The sequence below is a fragment of the Brugia malayi genome, assembly GCF_000002995.4.
Source record: "Brugia malayi strain FR3 genome assembly, contig: Bm_v4_Chr4_scaffold_001, whole genome shotgun sequence".
NCBI lineage: Eukaryota > Metazoa > Nematoda > Chromadorea > Rhabditida > Onchocercidae > Brugia > Brugia malayi.
In genome coordinates this window covers 1,823,110-1,849,721 of record NW_025062478.1, presented here as the reverse complement: position 1 = coordinate 1,849,721, position 26,612 = coordinate 1,823,110, and the positions used below count along the sequence as shown (strand labels likewise).

The window sequence follows — 26,612 nt, the reverse complement described above, 5'->3', positions numbered from 1 at the left end:
GTTTTAAATTTATTATTCCATCGTATGCGCAATTAACAAATAGCTTTCCTGGCCGTTCTCTCACAAAGCACAATTTTATTGCTAAAATAAATTTTGATATTCTCACATTATTTGTCTTTTGTTATTCTTTCATTCTTCTGCAAGAATAACAAAATTTGAATTTTTTCCATTCAATTAAATTTTACAGAATGTTATTGCCATTTTTGCTCAAAATGTATGATTTGAACGATATAACAGGAAATTTCGTATTAGTGCATACTGGAGTATAATTTCAGAGCTGAATTCTGTTCAAAATACAATTGAAAATTTGATTTTGCTTAGCTAAAAAATGCTAAATTTTAAATCCAAGAATCAAAAATAAAACAAAAATAAAAAAACAAACAAAAATCAGAAATAAAACAAAAAAGTGCTAAATAGTGCTAAACATTAATTTTTATTTCAACAAATTTGCAGGTTGTTTATTCATGTCCTTTCAATAACAAATACCGTTGATCTATATCAAAAATATGAAATGAAAAAGAAACGAAAATACAAATAATCAAATTTTCTATGAGCAATATATATTTATTATTACTACAGCATTACTGCCGATTTTCATCTGAGAAAACAATCACCGTAAGACTCATTATCAATTAGTCTTTGAAGATAAAAGCAATTACGGCCACAACAAAAGCTACTAGCTTACATTAATCAATGTAGTGTAAATTCATTTCAAGCAACTCACGAAAGGTCATAAGTCATAAGATGGAAACACTCTTTAATGTAATCCCTCATCAACCAATCTATGATAGAAGATATTTGAAAAGTTTTAAATAATAGTGAGAAAAAACAAATCGCCGTAAGACTCATTTCATTTGTTGACAGGAACACTTGAAATCAAAAAATAAAAAATTGAATTTTGGATAGCAAACCACAAACCTGAAAATAAAAGCAAAAACCAGAGCAAGAATTAATTGGGAATGAATAAATGTATAAAGCACAAGTTATATTTCAATATTTAACGAAGGAATTATTTGAATGCTTTGAATTAAAATTTAATTTGCATACAAATTAGAAACAAATCAACATTTGATGAAATCAAATTCAAATGAAAAAGAAAAGGGTTACACAGCAAATTTGAAATCATTGTTGGAGACTACGTCTATCACTAATGGACCATAATGATATATATTCAATAGCAATCTCGACTGAATTACAAAACAAAAAACCCGCACGAATAAAATCAAAAAGCATTGGTCTTTTCATATTGAATAATAATTAATTAAAAGGATGAGAAGTTATACATTGTTTAAGTAGTATATCCAACGTCTTTTTTGTAAATAAATTGGTCGACACTTTTTGATGGCTGACATAGTGACATAAAAATTTTAGCCAACGATAGAAAATGTTAAAAATAGAATATAAGAAGAATTGCTAAAGAAATCTCAGTGAATTGTCCAAAGATGAGCAGTGGTAATTTGCAGGCAACGTTTATCTGATCATTAATTCTCAAAAAATTCAGCAGAAATTTGCATTAAAAAAATGCTTAGAAAGTTGTTTGTGCAGAGTAACAAAAATATAATGTGAGAATGTCAGGTAGAGATCAGAAGAGAAAGCAGATGATATTCGTTATGAAAAGCATAAAAGGCAAGAGAGCAAGAGGATTAAATAGTCTCGACACACACACACACACACACACACACACACACACACACACACACACACACACACACACACACACACACACACACACACACACACACACACACACACACACACACACACACACACACACACACACACACACACACACACACACACACACACACACACAAAGATACACAAAAATATTTGCTTATCTTCGTGAGTAAGGGGGTGAGAGAGAATACAGGAAATTAGAAATTATCATGGGTGTTCGTTTCTGTCACTTTTTTTCTTGTCATTTTCTTCTTCCATCAGACTTAGAATAGGAGGAAGTATATTCGGTATTAGCATAGATGTATTATGCTGTAGGTAAATTGAAGTGTGTAATTCTTTTGTTATATGTAAATAATAGTTGCATCGCGTGTTTTTGCGTTTGAATATTTGGTCAATTTACTACTTTTAGAGAATAACGACGAGGACGATCAGAATCCGGGTTCCTAGCATAGGAGGCACTAGCTACGGCAATAGTAGAAGAGCTTCACCCAGATAATTTAAATGATCATTCAAAGCAACTCTGAAGGGAGTTGAAAGTGCCCCAGACAGAACCATACACTCAAGGAAAAGGGAACAATAAAACCGGTAAATTTATAATTTTAATAACTTTGGAAATGATTATATGCCTGTAATTTGTGGGAAAAATATAACATATTTTAATTTCTTCCTGATAAAATCTTATTCAATAAAAAAAATCGATTTACACCATTTATTCGATATTCTAGCAACAATTTGTGCAATAGTATTTTCTATTTTCAGTGTGTGGTCTCTGCGGCAGACAGTTTGAACAAAGGGTGGCGTATTCACGCCTCGAGAACACACAAGCAAGACGGTAAGTATTTTGAAATGGAATTTCCAATTGGTTTTTAAATTGAAAGCCAGTAGATTCATTAATCATTCATGTTCCAGGCTTTTGCGCCCTTTGTGGCCATCACCTCTTGCTGCCACCTGAATTTACGGCCACTAGAGAACGGCAGCAATGGAGCTTCATGCCCTCGATTGGTGTTCAAGGGCATGTGCGGCCGTAATAAACGAACGACAGGTGAAACGCCGAAGACTTGATTTGGTGGAAGAGAAGAGGATGCCCATCACTTCTTCATTCCAGGTAAGAAATTGGTATCACTTAAAAGGCGAGATTTAAATGTTAAAAACGAAAAATTGAATAACTATAATTGAAATTGAATGACTATCTTATAGTTTTTTCAATCATTGATTTTTTTTTTGTTTCAGGTCAACCGGCTTCCTCACACGGCCAACTTGTCGCTGTTTGCTTCAGTTCTCCATCCTCTATCCAATGAAATAAGTCCAAGCGGGTTAATAATATTCAAAAAATAAAAATGAAAAAACCAAGAAAAATTTTAAAAATTGGAAAAGAAAAAAATGTGAAAAACAAAAAAATAGAAAAAAATGTTAAAAGATGAAAAGGATTCAAAAAAAAAAAATCAAAAGGATAAAAAAATGCAAAAAACAAAGAAAAAACAAAAAAAAAGAAAAAATGATGGAAAAAATAAAAAAACAGAGAAAATGAAGGAAATGCTAAAAAACGAAAAGAAGCAGAAAAAAGAAAAAAAGTTTAAAAAAAAATAAAAAGATAAAAAAATGCAAAAAACAAAGAAAAAACGAGAAAAAGTCGAAAAAAATGGAAAAAATAAAAAATAGAAAATTTTAAAAAAATGCAAAAAAAAGCAAAGACAATACAAAAAAAAAATTACAAAAAAAAAAAATAACAAAAAAAAGATTTATAAGAAAAAATACAAAAAAGGGTAAACAAAAAATTAAAAAAATGGGAAGAAGATTAAAAAAAAAAACAAAAACAGAAAAACGCAGAAGGATAGCATAAAAAGTGGAGAAGAATAAAATTGAAAAAAAGTTGTGTTGTTTGATTTAGGTGTGAAACAATCGATTTCGAAGTATGGGAAAGATTGTGGATTTTGTAACTGTTTTACATTTGCATATGTCATTTATCGTTTGTAGTGACTGAGTAAATCGAAATGAAATGGCTTGGGTTTTATTCAAATTATCAGATTTTCGGAATTGTTTTGATGTTTGAATATTCCATCTGATTAGATTTTTGATTAGATTAGACTTTCTTAGTCTTCTTGTTTTTCAAATTTTTAAAGAAAAATTAAAAAAAAAACTTTTTGCACTTAATAGGGATGAAATCCTATTAAGCAAAAGACCGACATATGTCAGTCTTTGCCTCATCATATTATCAACATATTGTCAGTCTTTGCCTCATCATATTATCAACATTAAACAATTTTCCTGGTCGAATGTTTTTGACTTTATATCCTAACCATACATGTGTGTTTGCATTTTATTTTAAGGGCACTATTCCGATTCGACACAAGTTTATGTCGATTTAAAAATTATTCCTTGTTCTGCGAATGGATTGATCATTTTACTCTATTCATGCTGTTTTATTTTGTACATATTGGTGCTACATTTTGTCATACTTATTTCAATCTCACTCCGCATTTTTCATTTACATTTACATTTGCTAAAGCATTTTGTTCGTTGTGGATTTCTTTGTCAGACAAATAGTATAACTGGAACTGTACTCTCAAATTTCCATTTATATAGTTGTTTTTGATAATTTTAAAGGGTAAAACAGTATGAAACACACAACGTACCGGCACATTATTTCTCTGGGATACTCGTCCTTACAAAGCATTGGTATGTTTTGTATGCCTAACGGTAAATATGGTGTTAATCGAATCGAATACAATAGTTGAATTAGAACGCATCTTTTTGCCGTATCTGAATAACTGGACCTTTCCAGAAAGTCATTTAGGCAGTTTAATACAGGTAATTTCTTCATTCACAAGATTTTTTTATTGACGAAAAAACCATTTCTTAATAAGAATTCTATAAAATTCGCATCTTTCTAGGTTATACTTCCGGGATTTCTGTCCAGTTTTTCACACATCTGACACTTATTTGGATCCTGTCAGAAGCTTCCTGTAACAAATGTAATACTTAAATTCTTGTATATTTGAAATAAAAATTTTTCATCCTCCAATTCGTAATTACAGTTGCTGCAGTAGAATAAGCATAACCTCTATTCCATATAATACATTTGAAAACAAACATCAGGATCAACCAATCCTTTAGATATGAAATTTCAGAAGATAGTCATCCTGAATAGCATATAAAACTTGAAAACAGATTCACTCATCACAAAAATGGCAGGTGAAAATTACCAGTGAACTTTGATAATTATATTCTTCATCAGATTTTCTAATAGAATTGACTTGTCAACATCTTTACATGTCGGTTTCATTTACTTCAACAAATATTCTTGTCGAATCTTATTCTTCCCAGTTCATTTAACTATTGACTTACAACTAATTACCTTACTCTTTTATTAACCATATACTTTACCTGACTTCTTTTTTAGTTATATACTTAAAGTGTTAATTATTAATAGTGCAAAACAAAGCAGAAATATCATCCATGCATTTATTACCGAGTATAGTGTTGCAAATGTAGCAGTAATTTGATGATGTTAAAGAAAAAAGCCTTTTTTTTCATCCATATAAAAGCATTTATAAGGTTTAATTAAATTCCATTCTTTTCATCATTATCACACTTATCCTTAAGGGCTAAATTACCGGAAACCAATGTACATGTAAATGCTTCCAATCTAATAACTAGTGATATTTCACTCGTCATGCTAATCAAATCTTCTTTTATGCAACTTTTCACATAGCTTTGTCTAATACAATTATATCAGGATGTTTAAAAGGTTCAAGACAAACAAAAAAGGTTATGAGAGATTAGTTGGTTGATACAGAAAAAGGAATGTTGGTTGAATGATTCATCATATTGAACATCGTAAATTTATTTAGTTCCAATTTGTAGCATTACTTGGGAAATTATATATATAAAAGATAATCATGACAAATATATATATATATTTGTCATGATTATCTTGAGGTTCGCAATAGGATCGGAATGAGCAGCATGGTTTCTTAAATCCATAAACAATAACTAGCTTGACTACATTCAAAGCACTACGAATGCAAGAAAGGAAGAACGAATTTGCAGGGAAATGGCAATTAATAAAAAGGTATTTTAAGATTATCAAGCAATAAAAAAAATTATAAAAAATAAAAATTTTAAGAATTTTAAGATTATCAAGCAATAAAAAGAAGTTACAATAGCTTTAAGTCGTCTCCTAGATCCAGGATATACATTCAAGGTCTATCTCTTTCACAAGAAATAGCTAAAATATCCTAAAAATAGCAGTAAATATACCACAGTTACATTTACCAACATTTAGCGGTGATCCAGAAAGATGGAGGTACTTCTAGAACAATTCCGATGCCACAGTTCATCTATGAAGTATGTCAGACGTTCACAAACTGAGTTGTTTAATGTTCTGTCTAAAAGAAGAAGTTCTGTTAGATGTTAAAGGCAACAGTATTTCTTCTCCGAACTTCTCCAAACCAGCATTAGTGACTTTAACTGAAAATTTTGGAAAGACATCCGTTATAAAAAAAAATCTTAACATGCTGAATTAAATTTATCAAAGAAGATGATATGAATCAGAAAGCAGTAATAGAAGCAATCGAAAAATTTTTGGAATACCAAAACTTCCAAAAAAAGTAAATTATCTGTTTGGATACTCTCAACAGTTTTTATCTTTTTGAAGTTGTTCGATTAATGAATGGTTTTAGGCTACTGAATAGACCAAAGTTAAATTTTGTTTCTTTTAATGACCAAATAACAACTTTTTAATTCTAGTGATTTTCCTTTAAATTGTTCTAGCGCCTACTTATTACCATGGGTATTAGGTTGTTCCTACTGCTTGTAAATTTTAGTTTTCAGATCTATATCTCAACTTTTAATAGCATAAGTCATTTCTATGAACTTAAATCCATTAATTAAATAACAAAAAGATAAACATTGCTGATATATTTTGTGCAGCATTCAAACAGGGTAACTTATTTTTTTTGAAGTTTTCATATTGCGGTGTTCAAAATTTCTTCGATTGCTTCTGATTGTCGGAGTATTCTTTTTCAGTTGTTTTCATTGTTATTTTCCATTCCCGATCGGTTAATTTGACAAATTGTAATTCGGTATATAAAGGTATTTTTTATAATAAGGTATTTCCCCGAATTTTTCAATTAAAGTCTTTCTAATGGTTTTTTTTTTTTTTTTTTTTTTTGAGGAGTAATGTCGTAATTTCTAACAACTAGCAGAGCTCCTTTTTCTAGGTAGGATTAATTCAGTTTCTGAACGTGTGGTATGATTTAGAAATGGACTGTAACATCGGAACTGTTTTAGAATTGCCTTCATCTTTTCGAATCAATGCTAAGTAACTGTAATTGCAACTGTGATAGGTTCACTGTCAATTGTGAGACTATTTTAAATCTTTCTTGTGACTGAATTAGATTTTGAGTTATGTATCCTGAATTTAGGTTAGATCTTGATCCTGGGTTTAGGTGATGAACTTGATAAACTGCTAACTCGTAGCCATTTTCATAATTTTAAAGTTATTTTGATTCCATTTCCTCTTCCATTCTTTGAATATAGTCAACGGTCTAATTTTTTCCTCATAGTTCATTTTGATTGATTGGTGATGAATCCAATTCTTTTATTTCTCTAAGAAGTAATTCTATTTTTTTTCTAGCGTTGATTAAGCGCTTTTTGTCATGCTGCTGACATTCTGGCATGTGACATCAAATTTGTCGTGAAGTTCTTTGACTTTAATTTTCACAGGAAGAATTATTATCTTTTGCCACCTGACTTTTTGATTCTTTTTTTTTTCAGTATCTCAAATTTGGATAATTAAACCTTTATTCTGATAAAATGATTATTTTAGATGATATCAATCAACAAAAAGAAAGATTTCAAATTACGCCTCAATATCACAACCAACCATTCACCCAAATTACTTTGTAAAATGATTTCGATAGGTGAGGTGCAGATCCTTTATAAGATCACAAGTTTTCACTAGTATAGCGCTCTCTATTAGTGCAAACTATAAAGTATATATGTGTGTGACTTAGAATGAGAATATTTAGCTTTAAGCCAAAGGATTCGTGATACAGTAAAAGTTATTATTTAGTTGTAATATTGGATTAGAACTGAGGAGAAATTGATTGAGTTGCAGTCTAGGAGAACTCAGTTGTAATTATACTATTGAAGCGAAAATCCTCCGTAGAGAGTGAAAAGCAAAAAATGGCGTAAAAAAACAAGGAAAAAGATGCTGCTAATGAATTCTAATTCTTTATATATCGGATGATTTATAAATACAACCTTATTCGGATACAGAGAAAGTTATGTGAACAAAAAGAAGGAAATTGTGAACAGAAAGAAAGAGCTGGTTGTAGCTTAACTTTTAAATATTAGCTATCAGAACGAATACATTTACATGTTCATTGGTTTCTGGTGTGTGATAAACTGAACAATCAGAAACAAAGATTAGAATTAGATAAATCATTCATTTCATTAGATATCATAACATCAATTTACATTCATTTTATGCTATGAATCATTTAAATGAGAAATATTGTTATAAATACTTTGATTATTTAGAAGTATTTATATTACAAATTATTTCAGTTTTCTCGACACCATCACATTTGCATTATGTTGCATACATATATAAGATAAAATTCCATGTAAATATTATAAATTAATATTATAAATAGAAATTGCATTTATTATCTACAGATATTAAATTATAAATTACTCTTTCTTTACTTTTACTCTGAAACTGGTTTGCAGTTTTCGAAGTGAAAATGATTCATAAATTATGTTTTTTTTGTTTTCTGTTTTTTTTTTTTTTTGTCCCTTTTCAGTACTTTTCATTTTACCGCCCCATTTTTACTCTATGTTACTTAATAACAAACATTTCCTATTTCAATGCTGTTAACTGATATTTATATATAGTTGTCTGATACTGTAACATAGTGGCATTTCCTATTTTTGTATTACTAATTCATATTTATATATAGTTATCAGATACTCTAAACTAGTAACATTTCCTATTTTTGGCTGCTAATTAATTGCTATATTGACACTGTAAGCTATCGTAGAAAGTCAAATAATTATGTCAAATTTAGTACTTTTCTTACTTGTTTCGTTCACTTGTAAAATCTTATCTGCAAGATTACCTCATAGCAATGAACATTCATCCTCGAATGATGATTCAGCAATTGGCCATAATAAGGTATTTGTTTTTTTTTTTAAATTAATAATAATTTCAAATTTTCTAAAATTTGAAATTATTATTGATTTTTTTGCTTTATTTTAAATGCTTTCTTTTTCTTTTGAATTATTATTTTCTTGATAATATTGCAAATAATCAAATATAGAGCCATAATTTAGAGATATAGGATAAGATAGAAACAAAGTAATCTGGAGATGAAATAGAATACCAAACTTAGCGCTTGATTAGAATATTTATACATAAAAAAAATACAATGAATTAATTTTTGAAATTTATTTGTATATGATTCATTTGCTGTGCTTCATTTTACATTTTCGTTTTGTTCTTTTTTTTTTTTTTTTTAAAGAAAACAAAAAACTTTTTTAATCTTTTTCAAAAGAGAAAAGTCCGGTTCAGTAGAAGGCAGTAATGTATTATCGATTCTAATAAATATTGGAAAATAGTAGTAGCCTTGCTTTTTTATTCTTTGCCTTAACAGTTAGACTTAAAGATTGATGCAAATTTAAAATTTTTGGACTTTTGTAAGACATTATATTATTTTGTTAGATTTATAAAACTTTTTTTTATAACTGCCGAAGCTTCCTCTTAATTACTCAATTTTTTCAAACTATGCCTTTTTTTAATACAACAATTTAGTTTGGAAAATAAAAAAAGATGAATATCAATTTTATAAAAAAAAGAAAAAATACAGAAAAAAATAGCTAGTTTTTGAAAACTTCAGTTAACTCTCGCTAAGCAATATTTGGATATTCCTTATTTTTTATCAAGAGAAATATAAATTTTAACGTAAATAAAACTGAACAGCAAAAAAATAAATATTGCACTTGAACTTTGGTTTTCTTTTTTCTAATTTTTTTTTATCAAAAATGTCTTTTTTTAATAACCAGTTTTGGTAAAATGTTAGGTTTCCCTTTTCATCGTTTTTTTTTTTTTTTTTTTTTTTTTTTTTTGATATGATCGATCAGTTTAGATTTATTTTGAGTTGTTGGTTTTTTCTTTTACTTTCTTATTTTGTGTCAAATTAAACACTCTTCTTTTACTGTGAGCGAAATTATTTGAAATTTTTCTTAAAAAAAAAGAGGAAGATTCAGAAATAATTTCATTATTTGCGACAATAGAAAATAAAAACAAAAAAAAAAAAAAAAAAACGTTTATAATTGCATCATAAATTTTTTGTTATTGATGCAAAAAAAATTTTGGCAATTATTTGATATTAGCAATTCAACAATCGCTGCAATTTAGATTTCTTTCATAAATACATAGTTGATCATTTTATTCGGCTGTGCGAAATTCAATGGAAGCTTTAAAAATTGAAATCGATATATTTGTTTCATAATTTTAATTAGCTTAAAAACTGAAAATTAATCATTCTTAATCATTAGGTAATTTTTGGAGCTTGCATCTTTTAAAAAAATTATATAATATGAAGAAATATTTTAATTTCTGTTTTATTTTGTAATAAAAGATTAATTTTAATATTTCAACACAAACATTGCAATTTTATTGAAATTCTTTAAAGTTTTCATTAAAAAAAATTACACTGATTCAATATTCTTTGATACTTATACAGTTGTGTTCAAATTTATTCATTATAAGAAATGACAATTTAAATTTGGCGTTTAAAATATCAATAATGAAATAATTTTCGATAATAATAAAGTAACATCTAGCGTTTAACGATGAAATCGTGAATTAATTGAAAGAAGGGAAATTTTTTAATTTTAAAGTAATTTATGGTGATTGTTAAAGATTTTATTGATCAATAAAGTAATGCGGACAAATTTTTTAAACTTTTACATCAGCCAATAATATGAATTTTAATGGGAAAATTTTTTGCAAAATTAATCATTTTATTTCATTTTTACAAAATTATTTTATTTTTATTTTTCAACATTAGTAAAGCAAAATTTTCAGATAGTTTAAATGTAAGTTTTCAGATTATCATCATATAGTTTAATAAATTAAAAAAAAAAAAAAAAAAAGAATTCTTTTTACCATTTTAGACAATTTCTGGAGCATATTTAAAAATTTCAGGAGGTAGTTGTGACAACCGTTGCGACAACAACATTAGACTTGGAATCAACGACGATGCAACATACTTTCAATGACATGGATAGTGTTTTGTATGCGGAATTGAGTGAAGATGGTTCAATGCATGTTAAACCAGCTGTAACGCACGTGATTGACGTGTCTTTATTATCGGATGATTTGGTAACACTTACACATATCGACAGGTTAACAACTAAAAAAAATTTCGAATCGTCTCAGAATCAAGAAATGGAAACTACGAAAAATTCAATAAATTCGGATAGTTTGAAAAACGGGACAAATCCGGAATTGAAGTCAGTGACAAATGATTCCAATAAATTTCCGGACGAAATAGAAACAACAACATGCTGCTATAATTTTGATATAACGAATAAAATTGTTAACTTTCAATCGAAATCAAATCAAGATATCGAAGTTAAAATACTTCAACCTGCTGCTATAGCGGAATTTTCGAAGCCTGAACATGAACCTACGTTAAAATCATTATCAGGAAATTCCAGTGAAATGAATGATCCAGTGAAAATGATATCTTTAATCAAATTAACGAGACAAGGAAACGCAAATGATGAAATATCAAAAGGTAACACAACAAATTTACCAATGGTTTCCGCTTCAATTGCTTGCTTAATAGTTTCAATTTTTTTAAAAATTTTGTAAATTTTTCGTTGAAATTTAAATTTTGAATATTGAATTTTTATTTATTGTATATTTTGTGCTCAAATTTTTTTTTGCAAAAATTTTTTTTACTGCAAATATTTTTACATTTGTATAATTAAATTCATTTGTATATTCAATTCAATAGGAACAAAACACAATATAAATCGAAAAGTTAAATTATATTTATTAAAGTACTCATTTCAATTCTTTTTATCTTTCACGGGAGAAGAGAGAGAGAGTAAAAGTAACTCTCTTTCATAAAGATATGAAAGGAAATTTTTGTTGTTATACAGAAAAATGAAAAAAGATTACTTGTAAAAGAGCACATAGCACGGAATTTACTTATTCCTTTGAATTGTTTTGCAACAATATTTTATCATATTGTTTGTGGTATAATCTTTAATTAAATATTTGATTTTAATATATTTAAATAAATACTTGATTTTAGAACGCTTATTGTGCTTCGTTAATGTTTTTGAATGAAAAGAAAGAAAAAAAAAGTTAACGTAAGTTATTATTACTACTTTAGATAATCATAATTCTTTTTCGAAAAAAAAACACAAAAGATGAACCATTTTTCAAATTTGATATTATTGTGAACAATAAATATAATTTATTATGTTTATTCTTTTGGTGTAATATATTTTTACACTAAGCAAAAGATGAGCAAGTAAATTAGAATGACGATAAAATGAAAGATAGCAAGCAGCTAATGCATACAATAGTAAACAAATAAAAGATAGAGAAATTTATGAATTATTTGGTCAATTTTTTGAAACTAATTGTAGAAAATAAATAAATACTCAAAAGCATGTTAAATTTACCATTTAAATTTGTTTCTTACAACAAATGAGGAAAATACCTTGCGCACAGTAATAAATACATGACTGATCATCATCTACTAACAAATTAGCTTCACGTAATGCTTCAAATAATAAATTTTCGGTAAGATATAAACACGTAAATTTACGTCCACCGAATGAACACCACGTTTCTTCTAATACACCACCCATTACAAACCAACCTAAAATGATAACATAAAATTAATCTCAAAATTGTTAATAATTTTTCTTTTTCTTAACAAATAATTGAAATTAAATATTAATTATTCATTTTAAGCTAGAAACTTTGTAATTAATTTATTTAATTGAAAAAAGTATTATAGAAATGCATATATTTTACCAATTAATTTTACTTGGCAAATATATGTAAAATTCTCTAGTATAAAATACATGCATTCTTTTATTGATTAAAATTTAATTAAAAACTTTCACCTAAATTTTCACCTCCTAATTAGTTTGCTAACTAATTACTCCCAGGAAAATATCATTCATTGAAATTTCTGAGGAGAAAGAATAAAAAAAAAAAAAAAACTTACCGCCAGGTTTTACTTGATCTACAACATTTCGTACTGCTTCCTTATATTCCATCTCACTGCTACAACAATATTCCAAGCAAAGAATAGTCACAACTATCTGAAATATTAATTCAAAAGGAAAAATTAAAAATAAAAACTAAAACTTCTGCTGATTAATTAAAATTTTTCAATTAATAAAATAGATATGATTCAAAATATCTCGTCTATTTCAATATTTATGATCAAAAATATTAGCATGAAGTGAATATGGAACTTAATTACTTCGCAGTTTTACTTACATCAAAATTATTTTGGAGAATTTTCGGAGCGCTTATCGATGGTTTATTATGACAATTACAGTGAAAAATTGAACGAATCTGTAAAAAAAAAAAAAAATTAAAACAATGATTCTGTTCTAAAATCACACACATATGCAATGATTCGTTACAATTAATAACATTTTTCATCTTAATTAATTTTACTAATTGCTATCAAAAGAATTTTTCTTCCTCATTGCTTTTTTGTTTTTATTCGAAAATTTCAAATTTAATTGATAGAATTGAAATTATAACCTTTGACTTAGTATATTGTTCCATTTCTTCAAGTTGCAACCAACCGGAACCTTCCACTGAAGCAATCATTTTAAGTGCTGGTGTCCAATCAAATGCACTTTTACCATTTGCCCATCGTGATAATTCATTACGATTTTGCGGTAAATAATCAGCCAAATATATCTGGAATATAATTAGCCTAAAATTTATAGCTAGTCGAAATTTATAAACATCTATAAAGTAACATTTTATAAAAGAGCCAAGTATGTCAAAAAAAAAAAATTCAGTTTTCCTTATGCTGAAAGCTAAATAAGCCAAATATAGAGTTTATCGCATGTCCAAAATGAGCCAAGTATGTCAAAAATGTAGTTTAAAGTCTACATGAATCTATCATTGCAAATCTTTTTTTTTTTTTTTTTTTTGTTTTTGGTTGTAACATGATATATGATTTTTGATAGATTTTCTTGGAATAAAATTTAAATTTAAAAATTTTCAGACAATGAATACTTTTAAAATAATTTATGCTTATATAAATCTTTGCAAGACATACGTTTTTTGCTTCCTCTAATTCAAGTAAGTAAGCAATTTTTTCTTTTTTCTTTTAGCAATAATACTTTTCGTTTGCCATAATTTTCAAACAATATTTATATTATTTTGTCTGAAAACTTTTGACACTAGCAAGTTTAGAATTAAGATTTCAATAAATTCTATCTGAGAAGAATACCAAATAAATGAAAAGATGATGACATTAAAAAAAGCAAAAATTTTGATGTGTCTAAAAGTTTTCAAAGTTGAAATTTTTGACGCCAGCAAAATTACAATTTAGATTTTTTATATAAATTTTACCTGGAAAGAATATCAAACAGAAAAAAAACAACAGTGTAAAAAAAAAAAAAAGGTTTTAGTGTTACCTCTTATTGTAATATTGCACTTGGAAGTTTCTGACTAAAACTTTGACAACCATTGGTTAAATTTCAAAAAATTTGCAAATTTCGTTTCAAAAAGAAAAAATGCAACAATAATGTAATTTCAATGATATTTTACATCCTTTTTTTTTGATATTTTAGAAATAAAAGTTTTAATTTCAATTTCATTTATTTCTTTTTGTTTCTTTATATCATTTAAGAAAGTAAAAGATGAAATATAACTTCACATTTTTTTTTTTGTAATATTATTGATAATTAAATTTTTGATAACCACTAGTTATATTTCAAAATGTTTTGGCAAGTGAAAAAAAAGATCAAATTAAAAAACTGGTAAAATAAATTTTACCATAATCATTTAATTAAAATCATTAATATCATTTAATCTTTATCAGAATACTAAAAAAAAAAAAAATGAAAAAAAGGAAAAAAAAAAGGAACAAAAAAGATTTTTCCAAATTTTAAGTATTCTGATAACTAATTATAATAAATATATAAATGCTTACATTGTTTACTTTATTCCTGAAAACAACCGAAACATGTATGGTTGGTCCAGCACCAAAATCCAAAAGATTATCATAACAATCAATACGCTCAGCAATACTAGGTAACAACATAATCATCATTTGCATTGCTGGATCATCAACACGTTGATAAAAATCCTAAATTAATAATTAAAAAATTTAATTGAATTTCAAAGTTTAAAAATTAGTTCAATTATAAAAAATATTAGATAATAAAATTTTGTTAAAAGAATGCATATCGTTTAGTTGCTTGATAACTATTTCATATTTTTATTCCTCTAATTCAATTAAACTTTTTTAACATTTCAAATCTTAAATTAACTTTACCATTTCAATTATTTAAGTTTTTATTTTTTTCAAATTCGTAGGAGAATTATACTATCCTGAATTATAGATTTAAAAAAATATGCACCGAAAGATAGGCTTGAGAATCAAAATTACTTTCCAATCCATCTAGCCCAACAATTGTATCATTCTCAATTGTCATCATTAATTGTTAAGGCTAAAAAGTTCTAAAAATTTATGAAATTTTAATTAATCGATAATTCAGAAAAAAGAATTTCGTAAAATTGCTTATTGGTTATTTGCTGAAAATTCATTTATAACCTTCAAAACGATCAATTATGCTTGAAAAAAAGAACAAAAAAAAAAAGAAAAAAAATCAATAATTCATTTTCAAAATATAAAAACGTTTTAATGTTTCGGAATACAACGAACGAAAAAATGCACATATTCACTTTCTTCATTAATTAATAAATAATATTTTAATATATATATTTATAGAAAAGAATTGATTACATTCCATTTCATTATTTATTAAAGTATTTATTTGATAAATCATTTTTAAAGATCCATAAAATTACATCCATGCGAATTTATTTGTAAACATTATTTATTTTTTTTTATCATATATATTTTGTGTTTATTATATTCATAATGTTTATTCATTTCTATTGTTTACATATTTACAATGTTTATCATTTATTAATTACCAGGCAAAAATGCATCGTCTTTTTGTAAGTCATTCTAACCTTTCTTTCTTTTTTTTTGGTAGAAATTAATTTTAAAGTTTAAATTATAAGTAATATTTAATAAGTTAAAATGGATGATAAAATAAAATAACACATTAAAGCAAAAGGGAATGTAAAAGAAAGTATGTTTTGATTAAATAGATTAAAATTTTTAAATTGAAAAAGTTTAAAATAAATTTAAAGAGCTATTGCTCACTTCTATTTGCTGTACTTGTGATGAAGCGTTTAAAAATATAGCTCAAAATATTGTTGTAAATTTGAAAAGCATTGAACTATCTAGCATCAAATTACTATCATTTTAGCCTTTCAAATTTTAATTTAATAATACCACCTTTTTTTTTAATAAATTCCATTTTTAATTGTGACATAATTAATTAAAACTTAATTCATTATCAATAATTATCAAAATTTTATCGTTTGTTCATTTATTATAAATAACAAGTAATGACTAAGTAATAAATAAGTAATTTTACTAATTTCATTGCTGTTAATTATACCACAGGTCACCAAAAAATTTTTTAATTTTAATTTAATGATACTATCCGATTTCTAACTGTAACATAATAAATCAAAATTCGATTTATTAACAATAATAATTTATTAAAGTTTTACTTTCCTTGCTGCTGTTTTTTATTGACTTTTAATAACTACTGTTTTTTGATTATTTATTGTAAACAATAAATAATCAAAAAATTGAATTAATCATTGTCAGTTCATTTATTACAACAATAAGAGATGGCTTACTTATTATTAATTACATGACATATAATTAAGAAATTCCACATTACTTGTTGCTTGCCTTTATTATAAATAAAAAATAGGTAGGTAATGAGTATTTTTATTATTATTAGCACTAGTGTTTATGAATACTTTTCTTTTATTTCTCATAAAAAATAAATGATTATTCTCGAACATAAACTACAAAATATTTTCCTAATTCATTTACTCAATTCTTTGAATTCATTCTTTTTAAATTAAAACAACAAGCAAATGAATTAAAATGTCAGGTGAATAACAAATATTTAAATGTCAAACTTATGAAATAAATAAAAAGTTTTTCGAATGGTCTAATCTCTGACGATTACAAATATTCGAAAATTTACAACTAAAATAAAGCAACATATTCACTTTAACAAGCTAAAAAATTAACCAATTCATCAGGAATTATCGATAAATTTACTGATAAGTAGTGATTTGACATGTATTTACAATTTTCAGATAACTAAAGTAAAAAATAAAAAAAAAAAAAAGGAGAAAGTACACATATATACATATGCATCTCATTTGTTCTGCTTAAATATTGCAAAAGCAGTAAAGTTCAGTTTCACTTTTTTCTTTTTTTTGTTTCAAAAAGAAATTGTTTTTTCACACCAAAAGAAAGAGAAGAAAATGAATTATGGGACGATCAAATAACGATTGACGTAATTGTAAAGTAATAATGTTTCGATAAAGAAAGAAAACGAACTTTTTTTTTTCTTCAATTTTTCAAGAAGTAAACGATAAATTAAAAGAAAAAAAAAAAAACTAAGAAACAAAATTTGAAAATTTTTTTTATGACAAATTTCGTTTGCTTTTTTTTTTTTTTTTTTTTTTTTTTGTTTTAAACTAACCACCTGTTAATTCCATCTTAACAAAATAATCGTACTCTCTCGTACCATTTACCTAATCATATTATCAATATTTAAGTGAACTAAGCTTCATTTTCGTTCTTTTTTTTGATTTGCTTAAAAAAAAATGAAAGGTATTAATCAACAGACTCAATGCGCAAATATTTAAAAGTTTAAAGATGGAACAAGAAACAAATGGTTGATTAATTAAATTTCTTTTTTACTTGCTAAGACAGCTAAGTACATATTCAAACAATTTAATTATGTTTTTGATCACAAATTATTACTATTTCAGATATTAAATTGAACTTTTAATTAGAGCACTTAACTCACATTAAACTCGCATAAAAAAAAAAAAGAAAAAGGTAAGAAAAACAAAGGAACGTTAATATGTCTAAATACCAAAATATGTGCGTTGATTAAACTAATAAAAGATTCAACTATTTAATAGTTTTTTTTAATAGATTTTTTTAATAGTTATTTTAATAGTTTTTTTTTTTGTTTTATTATAGTTGTTTTTCAGCATTTGATCAAAGCAATTAATTGTTAAGTTTTGCAACAAAAAAATAAGTAAATAAAAATAAAATAATAATAATAAATTCAATATTTATATGACTTTTAGAGAGGAAAAATTATTTTTTAGCGAGATCAAGGTAAACAAAAAAATTATTAATGATTATTTTTTTACTTATCAATGATAACTAAGGCTAATTTTGCTTGCAGATATTTTTCTGAAGTTTCGGTAAATCTAGAAAAATATAATTTTTTTCAAAATCAAATGTAATATCATAAATAATAGTTTCTTCTTTCTTAATTATAGCACATTAAATTTTTACAAGAGATTCAAAAAGAAAAAAAAAAATGAAAAAGAAAGACAGTGGTTCAAAAATACATATAATTCAAAAATATGACTATATGATCACGTTGGTTCAAAAATAAGATCATATTAAGATTATGTAGAAACTATTATATTACGTAAAAATAAATTTTAATAAAATTTTATTCAGCATTCTAAAATTAAATCGTCTTATTATATAGGATTTAAAAAAATGTTGCATTACCATGTTGAAATCAAAAGTAAGATTATATCATTACGCTGGATTCAAAAAATAAAATCGTATTATTACGTAAAACTCAGAAATAAGACTGTATTAATTCATAAAATTTAAAAAATGAATTGCATATTTATTGATATGCGAAATCATTACTTAGATAAGGTATTTTAGAATATAATAAAATTATATAAAAAAATTTTTTCATTCTTCTTCTCATTACCTAACTCTTTATTTTATTATAATAAGGAACATGTAGAAACCTAAGTATCTGATAATATTTAAACTACCGTATGGAATGTTTTTTTTTTTCATCATTTAACATTTGTAAAGTATATAATATGTATATTAAGCTTTTAATTATATTTCCTTCCTCAAATATATCATGAAATTAACTCTGTCCTATATCACATTATAGTAGTAATTTCAGTATTACTAATTTAAGGTTACCAGTGTGTACATTAGGCTTATAATTAAAAGCTTATTTCCAAATATATGTCAGATTTGTAATTAAAAGTTTATGTTCAAATAGCAAATATTTTGAATTATCAATTTGATATTACTAGTCAAATTAATAAAATATTTAATGCTGAGAAAAAAAAAGTTTGCAATGGAAAAAAAAAAAAAATTTGTTTGCAATGGAAAAAAAAAAAAAACTAATTAAAAGTTTACTGAATTTTTTTCTCTCACAAAATTACACAACAAAAGCTAAATAATATATCGAAAAGGGAGAAAATAACTAAAATTACGTTTAAAATTAACATTGTAAGAAAATCTCCACAAAAAATTAAATTTTTTATGTAAAATGTCAATCATATGTATGCGTAAAAATATCTGATGAATTAAAGAAATGAAGAAAAAGAAAAAATAAATGAAAAGCTTGCATCATTCTTTTTTCTCTACAATAAAAAAAAAAATTATATTTTATGAAATTTTTCATTTATTATATTTTCACAATAATAATTTCGTTTCCATTTAAAATGCAAGAAGTCAAAAAAATAGATAAATAAATAAATAAAAACAAATAAACAATTAATAAATTTCATTTTTTACAATCCTATGCCATTCAACAATTTTCGTTTTATCACTTTCATGCAATGTATGAAATATAAGACAAAATTCAGCTGGAAAAAAGAAAGAAAAAAATTTTTTTTCCCTCCAATATTTTCCACTTGTTCTATTTTATTTAAATGTTGAAATAATGCTGAAATCTACTTAAAATTTTTTTTTTTCACCATCTCCCTCTGTTTCTCTCTGTCCCTTAAACCCGCTTTCTTTCCTCTGTTTGATTTTTATTTGTTTATCATAGTTTTGAATCAATTCATTTTGTCTCACTTACATCAATATAATAAATCAAAAGTTTCCAGTAGCAAACTAAACAAGATGAATAATGCTTAAAGGACGAAAAAAAATTTATCAATATTGTTGAACGTTGCAATTTCTTTTTTTTTAACAATAGTTTCATACAAGTGACTTTAAATTTTAATATTTTGATTAATAAACATGATATATGAAACAAAACCATCATTAAATCGATCATTTGTTGTAAAATAGTTTTAAAATTTGAGATGAGAATAGTTGTTATTGCAATTATTGTTGTCGCATCGGTATTTTACATGTTACATATTGCGTATACAATTTTATTGACTGAAATTCAGTTATCAGAAATTGAAAATTTTAGGACTTCGTCACTTACTTAAAAGAGTACTTACAAAATGCGGAAATGTTCAGATTTTGCAGATCAAATTACTTAAAATAAAGAAAATTGTTTACACTGTTAAATGAGTAAATTTGTGAGAAGCCTTTTTTTCTTGTCAAATCAAAATTTTTAGATTATTTTATTTTAACCGTATACATCAAAAAGTAAAAAGCAGTTTTATGATTCATTTAATTCACACTCTCATTTATTGTGAAAATTAAAGATAATGAATTTTCATCAAAGCATGCCAACACTATTAATTTTTGGAAATAAAACTCCCCAGTATAATAATATAACTGGTATAGAAAAAAAAAAAAGAAGCTAAAAACTGCTATTAGAATCAAATTTTGTACATTGGAAACTTAGAAGTACTTAGTTCAAACTTAATCCATATCTTCATATCTTACAAACAGTAGTTTTTCCTACTTAAAACAATAAGCAATATAGTAAAGTTACTACTTTAAAATCAAATTTATAAATGTTTTACAATATACCACAAGTGCTTTATAATATTTATAATAATATTGTATAAATGAACCACAAATATTTCATACCATAATTTTTTTATAAATATAAAAAATAAACTTATATCATAACGGTGTAAATTTATGTTAAATTTATACCATTTTAACATGAATAAAACGATTGAAATACTACTATTGCATGATCATTAAATTCCATCTATTTTTCATCTATTCATTCTCTAATCAAACAAATGCACCAAGCAATATAATAAAGCATCGTATAACCAATTATTATCATTTAATGAACCAATTACTATCACTTAATGAACCAATTACTATCACTTAATGAACCAAATACTCACATTACTTAATTGATGAACCAATTACTATCACTTAATGAACCAATTACTATCACTTAATGAACCAAATACTCACATTACTTAATTGATGAACTAATTACTAACATTTAATCGACTAATTCCTATCACTTACTGCAGTGGAATATTGTATAATATCATTGATAAATAAAATATTGCATAGTCAAAAACTATCGCATAACGAATGAAATACTACTGTAATAAAGTACTACAGTGATGAAGTGTTACTGTAATGAAGTATTACTGCAATAAAGCACTACTGCGATAAAAATACTACTGTAATAAAGTATTACTGTAGTGAACCGACACTGTAATGAATGAAATGTTGTAAAGTGCTATCGCATAATGAAATATGGTACATATTCCAGTTATTACACAGTACCATGTATAATAACTGGAATACGTATAATGAACTGCTTATGACATATCGTATAATGAATGAAATACCGTATAATGTAGCACTATCGTATCATGAATGAAAAATAACGAATATATTACTACTGCATTATTTTTTCATATTATGATGCATCAATAATTCGATAATTCATTTACAAAAAAAAAAAAAAAAAAAAAAAGAAAAGTGAAAAAATAAAAGTGGAAAAAGGAAGAAAAGAAATTTATAACAAATTATATGAATGATATAATTCATAAAACAGCTTTTCTTCCACTTTTAGAATCATTCATGGTGAAGAATTACAAAATAGCGAAAGTTTATCATTAATTAATCTATCATCAAAATCTAAAAAAGAAAATTTTTTTTTTTAATAAATCGATTATACGAAATAATAATTGCAACAAATTAAAAAAAAAAAAAAAAAAAAAAAAAAAAACAAATTAACGAAAATCGTTTTTTCAACATTAATAAGCTTTTAATAAGAGAATGGTAGAATGATCAATTTAACAGATTAATAAATTAGCCTAATACTTAATGTTTTCAATTTTAATTATATCTAATACATCAAAAAAAATTTGTTCAATTGATCAAATAATTAAAATCTACGAATCAACTAGTTATTATCGTCAATTAAACGATTTTTAACCAGGTATACAAAAATGTTAATCATATTCGTTTAAATACATTCTTTTCAATATTTAGTGTTGACTTATGTAACGGTATTCTCGAAACGCTAACTTGTGTACCGTAATTTGTGATTTAGTGAGTCATTTAATGAGTCATAAAATTGACACTTTATATTTGCATATATGGTTAACGTATTAATTTTGGTGATTGATTAGTTCAGCTATAAATAAGTTACGTTACATAGAATTCATTAAATTTTTATATATAGAAAACTTAATTAATTTTATTATACGACGATTTTTTTAATATGTACTCTTATGTGTCATAATTGAAATAGTTATGATTTAAACTCTTTTATTCAGTTATAAAATACTTTTACAGGTGTAGTTGTTAGTTTCACAAATTATATAGTACAAATTGAAAAAAAAAAAGTTTTTTCCTAACATTGTTGTAATTCCTGTCAAATCAATTTCACTTTTCTTGCGTATTCTTTTTCTTTCCATTAGTTACTATGATCATTGCTTTAAATCTCATCGTCACATTTTGTAAGTTTGATATTTCGCTTATACATTTTCTTTTAGTTTTTTTTTTTTCCAATTATTGTGAAGCTTAATATCCTGACCTTTTTTTTCCGGAATAATAGTTTTAATTTTTGGTAGAAAACGGTTGGTAATTATAACCTGACATGTATTCAAGCATCAGTTTTACATTGTGGTTAAATCTTTCTTGACTAGTTTTATCTATTGCAGGTATAACCTGTAAGATTGGCAAGAAGCAGGGCAAATAATTAATTATTAGAGTGTATTTTGCTAGCTTCTAAGTATCGTTATGGATTCACAAGGTCGAAAGCTTATCGTCGTTGACAACGGCACTGGAGTAATCTTTTCATTTAAAATAATAAAAAAAAAAGTTGACATTGGAAAGCAAGTCTATTGTTTTTCAAAGTTCGGCTGCTCTTTTATTTAATTTAGTTTTTAATCTAAAATTAAATTTGGCAGCATTAAATTTTCAAAGTACTTAAATAAATATAAGTTTTTCAGTTTGTAAAATGTGGTTACGCTGGAACCAATTTTCCTGCCCATATATTTCCATCAGTGGTAGGACGTCCATTGGTACGGTCATCGCAAAAAGTTGGTAGTATAGAAATTAAGGTAAACCATTTCGTCATTTCTGACTTTTTTTTTCTGATTTGGATAATTCCTTTTGTTAGGTGAAAAATGGGTAGTATTGATGATTTTCAGGATCTTATGATTGGTGAAGAATGTACTCAGTTAAGGCAGATGTTAGAATGCAGTTATCCAATGGAAAATGGAATAGTTAGAAATTGGGATGACATGGGTCATGTATGGGACTATACATTTGGTCCAGAAAAGATGGATATTGATCCGAAAGTGGGTTCTTGTTTTCCTTCTCTTTGATCTTTTATAACGCTGTTGTGAGAACCCAACCAAGATTAACTAATTTACTAGGCAGGCATTTATATAACATCGTATAACTTTGATAAAATCTAGTGGCAGATCACGATATATTATTTAAATTTTTTGTTGTAATTTATTTAATTCCAGGACTGCAAATTATTACTTACTGAGCCACCGTTGAATCCAAGTGGTAATCGTGAGAAACTTTTCCAAGTTATGTTTGAGCAGTACGGTTTCAATTCTCTCTACGTGGCTGTACAAGTAAGTTTTCTAGATTTGCTGAAAATTTAATTTTTTATTGAAGATAAAACAGTATTCAACGAACACTTATTGTCATAGTATTCTATTACCCGAACCACTGATGTTGCAGTTTCTTTTAGTTGATTTAATACAGTCCACACTCCTCAGTTAAATCTAGAAGGAATTTTTATATTGAACCATTCATTTTACCTGTATTCCTTACTTTTGTGTTGCAGTACAAATCCGAATTGAACCCTCTTGTTAAATTTTTTTTTTCTTTATACTCATTTCAAATGACTACTAATTGTTCAGATTATAAAAATTTGGTGTTTTGTATCTCTACTTCATTTTCTGCTGTATTTCTTTGCAAATTATCTTCCACTTCTTAATTTTTTGGATAAAAATTCAGGCAGTATTGACACTTTATCATCAAGGATTACTTACGGGTGTTGTTGTTGATAGTGGTGAAGGTGTAACACACATTTGTCCGGTGTACGAAGGATACGCTTTGAATCATTTGACACGCCGTTTAGATATTGCTGGGCGTGACATCACTCGTTATTTAATTAAAGTATGTGGATAGATTTCTAAACCATCAGTTTATTTTACTTTTGTTTTTTACTAAAGTTATAATAATTTTGGAAGTAAAGTAGAGATATATGTTATAACGTTTATGGTGAATAAATGCAAGTATTGTTTACTTTTCTATGATTTGTTCTCACGAACATGAAAGATAATGAGCTGTCATACTGGAATTTAAGAAATTTTGATAAAGTAACCTATTTTTAAGTATGCTTTCACAATCCTTACTTGACGCATTTTTAGCTCTTGCTACTGCGAGGTTATGCTTTCAATCATACAGCAGATTTCGAAACTGTTCGATTATTGAAAGAAAAATTATGTTACGTAGCTTATGACGTGGAGAAAGAACAACGTCTAGCTCTTGAGACGACAGTTCTCACGGAATCATATACTGTTAGTATTCTTAAAGATAATGGCTTGTACAATGACCATTCTCTTCTCCTTGCTGTGTCGGTCGGCTTTTACTCCATTCATTACTCCAACTATCCATTTAGTAACATTTTTAAAAAATTCTTCAATCTGGAATTGAGCAGTATAGGTAATTTGTTTAGCATTTTCTTCAGTATTTATGTTCAAAATAGCATTATCGGAATTTCAGCATTAATAGGTTGTTTGATATTTTATTAGTAATTCTAATGATAGTTTATTGTTCTGTTAAATTTGATTGTAAAGTGCAGATTAATTTAGTTACCGGATGGTCGCGTGATTCGTGTTGGGGGCGAAAGATTCGAAGCACCTGAAGTTTTATTTCAACCACATTTGATTAATGTTGAAAGATCTGGTCTTAGTGAGTTACTGTTTGGAGTTATACAATCTGCTGACATCGGTAAGTAACTTGTATTTTTATTACTCTTCCGTAACCGCAAAATCATTATCAGTATCAAAACTTAATGTTAGTATTAAATAATGTACTTGATTGTCAGCAATATTATTTGCTCTTGATGGATAATAACTTTGTTTGAAACAAAGAGTCTTATGTTTTAGCATACCTGTGCAGCGAAAACTTTGACTTTAGAAAAAGATAATAGGCGCTTTAAATGTAGCTGTTCTTTTTATTTTTAGAGCTTTGCTCAAATTATTCGATCAAATATGTAATAGATTACTCACAGTGAGGTGTCAATGACTTTAAATTTTGTTATAGAACCCTTATTTTTTTTTTCTTTTTTTAGATACTCGACTTGAATTTTATAAGCATATTGTGCTATCTGGTGGTACCACCATGTATCCTGGTCTTCAGAGCCGTTTGGAACGTGAGTTGAAACAGCTTTATCTCGATCGAGTTCTGCGAGGGAATACTGAGGCGTTTCAGGTCTGTTAACTAAAACACCCTTTTCGGTCATGAGTTACCAGACTGAATTTTGCTGTAACGTCTTGATGTAATTATCACTAAGATCTTATTTGACATCTACTCATATACTCATAGTTGGGTTGCTAGCAATTATGTAAGATTTATTTTATTCCAGAAGTTCAAAATTCGAATTGAAGCACCTCCAAGGAGGCAACATATGGTATTTCTTGGTGGTGCTGTATTAGCGAACATCATGAGGGATCGAGACACAGTAAATAATTATTTTTATTTGCATATGTCTATTTTTTGCTTTCACTTCTACGATATTGTTGTATAAGGGTCGGATAATGTTATTGTGATTGTTTATTTCACAACGAGCCAAATTACATGTTTTTATTTTAATTATTGTATTATTTCAGGATTTCTGGATTTCGAAACAGGAATATGAAGAAGGAGGACTTGAGCGATGTTTGAGAAAGTTAGGCATTAGGTGATTTGAACTTATTGAGCTTAGCGTTATGTGTTATGGAATGTTATGTTATGAAATTATTTGTTGTATCAAATTAAGTTGTATAGCTCTACTGATTAAGAAGGAGAATGTCATGCTTAAAATCTCATGAGGCATTGTTATTATTGAAAAATTCCATGTCGCCATAAATGTGATTCATTTTCTTGACTAATTGTACTTCATATGAAAGTATGTAGCTACATAATCGTGTTCACATAACTTTCTCATAACATAGGAAACATCTTTATTATCCAGAAATTATTAAGGATACTTTTTTTGAAGGGGGAGAGGTGGTGGGGAGGGGGGAGACAATTAAGGAGTGATCCATTAAGTAATGAAGACTCATGTCTTTCACATTATTATTCATCATTATTTATCAGTACTGGGTAATTGTAAAGTTGTTG

The 26,612-nt window shown here is 26.3% G+C and overlaps 6 protein-coding genes across 6 annotated transcripts; 5 read left to right on the top strand and 1 right to left on the bottom strand.

Annotated features, from left to right (window-relative positions):
* Nucleotides 1–1,976: 1,976 nt before the first annotated feature.
* On the top strand, nt 1,977–2,629 carry Bm17717 (Uncharacterized protein; the record flags this gene model as incomplete). Its single annotated transcript, XM_043081321.1, has 4 exons — nt 1,977–2,002; nt 2,204–2,262; nt 2,437–2,509; nt 2,587–2,629. 4 exons carry the CDS (start codon nt 1,977–1,979, stop codon nt 2,627–2,629), a joined length of 201 nt encoding a protein of 66 aa, XP_042937255.1.
* A 27-nt stretch (nt 2,630–2,656) lies between these two features.
* Nucleotides 2,657–3,012, top strand: Bm17716 (Uncharacterized protein; the record flags this gene model as incomplete). The annotated part of the gene is made up of 2 exons (XM_043081320.1): nt 2,657–2,782; nt 2,908–3,012. 2 exons carry the CDS (start codon nt 2,657–2,659, stop codon nt 3,010–3,012), a joined length of 231 nt encoding a protein of 76 aa, XP_042937254.1.
* Nucleotides 3,013–4,380: 1,368 nt separating this feature from the next.
* Bm1170 (Uncharacterized protein) lies at nt 4,381–4,610 on the top strand (the record flags this gene model as incomplete). The annotated part of the gene is made up of 2 exons (XM_043081319.1): nt 4,381–4,485; nt 4,569–4,610. The coding sequence occupies 2 exons, from the start codon at nt 4,381–4,383 to the stop codon at nt 4,608–4,610; spliced, it is 147 nt and encodes a 48-aa protein (XP_042937253.1).
* A 4,130-nt stretch (nt 4,611–8,740) lies between these two features.
* On the top strand, nt 8,741–11,566 carry Bm8837 (Uncharacterized protein; the record flags this gene model as incomplete). The annotated part of the gene is made up of 2 exons (XM_001894728.2): nt 8,741–8,860; nt 10,895–11,566. 2 exons carry the CDS (start codon nt 8,741–8,743, stop codon nt 11,564–11,566), a joined length of 792 nt encoding a protein of 263 aa, XP_001894763.2.
* Nucleotides 11,567–12,393: 827 nt separating this feature from the next.
* On the bottom strand, nt 12,394–15,411 carry Bma-anmt-3 (Uncharacterized protein; the record flags this gene model as incomplete). The annotated part of the gene is made up of 6 exons (XM_043081318.1): nt 12,394–12,590; nt 12,945–13,041; nt 13,223–13,300; nt 13,496–13,657; nt 14,904–15,059; nt 15,334–15,411. The coding sequence occupies 6 exons, from the start codon at nt 15,409–15,411 to the stop codon at nt 12,394–12,396; spliced, it is 768 nt and encodes a 255-aa protein (XP_042937252.1).
* A 7,589-nt stretch (nt 15,412–23,000) lies between these two features.
* Bma-arx-2 (actin-like protein C, putative,actin-like protein 2, putative) lies at nt 23,001–26,194 on the top strand (the record flags this gene model as incomplete). Its single annotated transcript, XM_001896740.2, has 10 exons — nt 23,001–23,048; nt 23,213–23,323; nt 23,414–23,563; nt 23,738–23,851; nt 24,240–24,401; nt 24,656–24,805; nt 25,100–25,238; nt 25,582–25,721; nt 25,876–25,971; nt 26,120–26,194. 10 exons carry the CDS (start codon nt 23,001–23,003, stop codon nt 26,192–26,194), a joined length of 1,185 nt encoding a protein of 394 aa, XP_001896775.2.
* Nucleotides 26,195–26,612: the final 418 nt, after the last annotated feature.